The sequence below is a fragment of the Raphanus sativus genome, unplaced genomic scaffold (assembly GCF_000801105.2).
Source record: "Raphanus sativus cultivar WK10039 unplaced genomic scaffold, ASM80110v3 Scaffold5323, whole genome shotgun sequence".
Taxonomy (NCBI): Eukaryota; Viridiplantae; Streptophyta; class Magnoliopsida; order Brassicales; family Brassicaceae; genus Raphanus; species Raphanus sativus.
In genome coordinates this window covers 3219-4180 of record NW_026620623.1, presented here as the reverse complement: position 1 = coordinate 4180, position 962 = coordinate 3219, and the positions used below count along the sequence as shown (strand labels likewise).

General features: G+C 37.0%; 1 protein-coding gene across 1 annotated transcript; it reads right to left on the bottom strand.

Annotated features, from left to right (window-relative positions):
• Positions 1-12: 12 nt before the first annotated feature.
• Positions 13-647, bottom strand: LOC130507711 (uncharacterized; the record flags this gene model as incomplete). The annotated part of the gene is made up of 1 exon (XM_057002380.1): positions 13-647. A coding segment is annotated over exon 1 (635 nt), but the record flags the coding sequence as incomplete, so codon positions are not given.
• Positions 648-962: the final 315 nt, after the last annotated feature.

Genomic DNA, 962 nt, shown 5'->3' with positions numbered 1-962 from the left:
CCGCGGTATGACTCTCTTGGAGTCTCATCTTTTGGCTCTATGGCCGCATGTGCCTCAGGCAATGCTTTAGCACCAGGTGGCCTTAGCTCACTGTTCATCATGAGTAACTCATTGTTCTGTTCAGCAAGCAACAAACATGAGATTAAGGCAGCATAAGTGGAGAAACCCTTTTCTCGGTACTGTTGTTGAAGCAACATATTGCTGGTGTGGAATGTGGAGAATGTTTTCTCCAGCATATCAGCATCAGTGACAGTCTCCCCACACAATTTCAACTTGGAGACTATCTTGAACATAACCGAGTTATACTCTTCCACAGACTTATAGTCTTGGATTCTTAGGTTCCTCCAATCATAAAGGGCCTTTGGCAAGATCACAGTTTTCTGATGATCATATCTGTTTTTCAACTCTGTCCAAAGTTCCAGAGGATCCTCAATAGTGAGGTACTGGTCTTTAAGACCTTCTGCCAGATGATGGCGAATGATCACAATGGCCTGGTATTTATTCTTAACCGATGGCTCAGTATCTTCAGTGATAGTATCACCAAGATTTTTAGACCTCAAGAGAATTTTGGTATCAAGTGCCCATTGGAGGTAATTATCTCCGGAGAGATTGAGGGCAGCAAACTCAAGGTTGTTGATTTTCGACATCTGAATCAAATAATCCATAAGGAATGAGGATTCATAATAATATGATCAATCCATGTTCTGATTTTATATGAATGGAGATTTTGATCATGGCTTTAATATATATGTTTATATTTCCGAAATATTTATATGTATTATATAATATGGATGATTTATATAAAGCAAACATTGTCAAACAGCATATAAAATGCAACATATAAAAATGCATCGTAAACATGACAAGAAAATGATTATAATTTCAGGTATCTACCAGATGAATGAATACTCAATTTCAATAAGAAAATATGATAAGTGAATAAAAATGGTCAGTTCAGAATG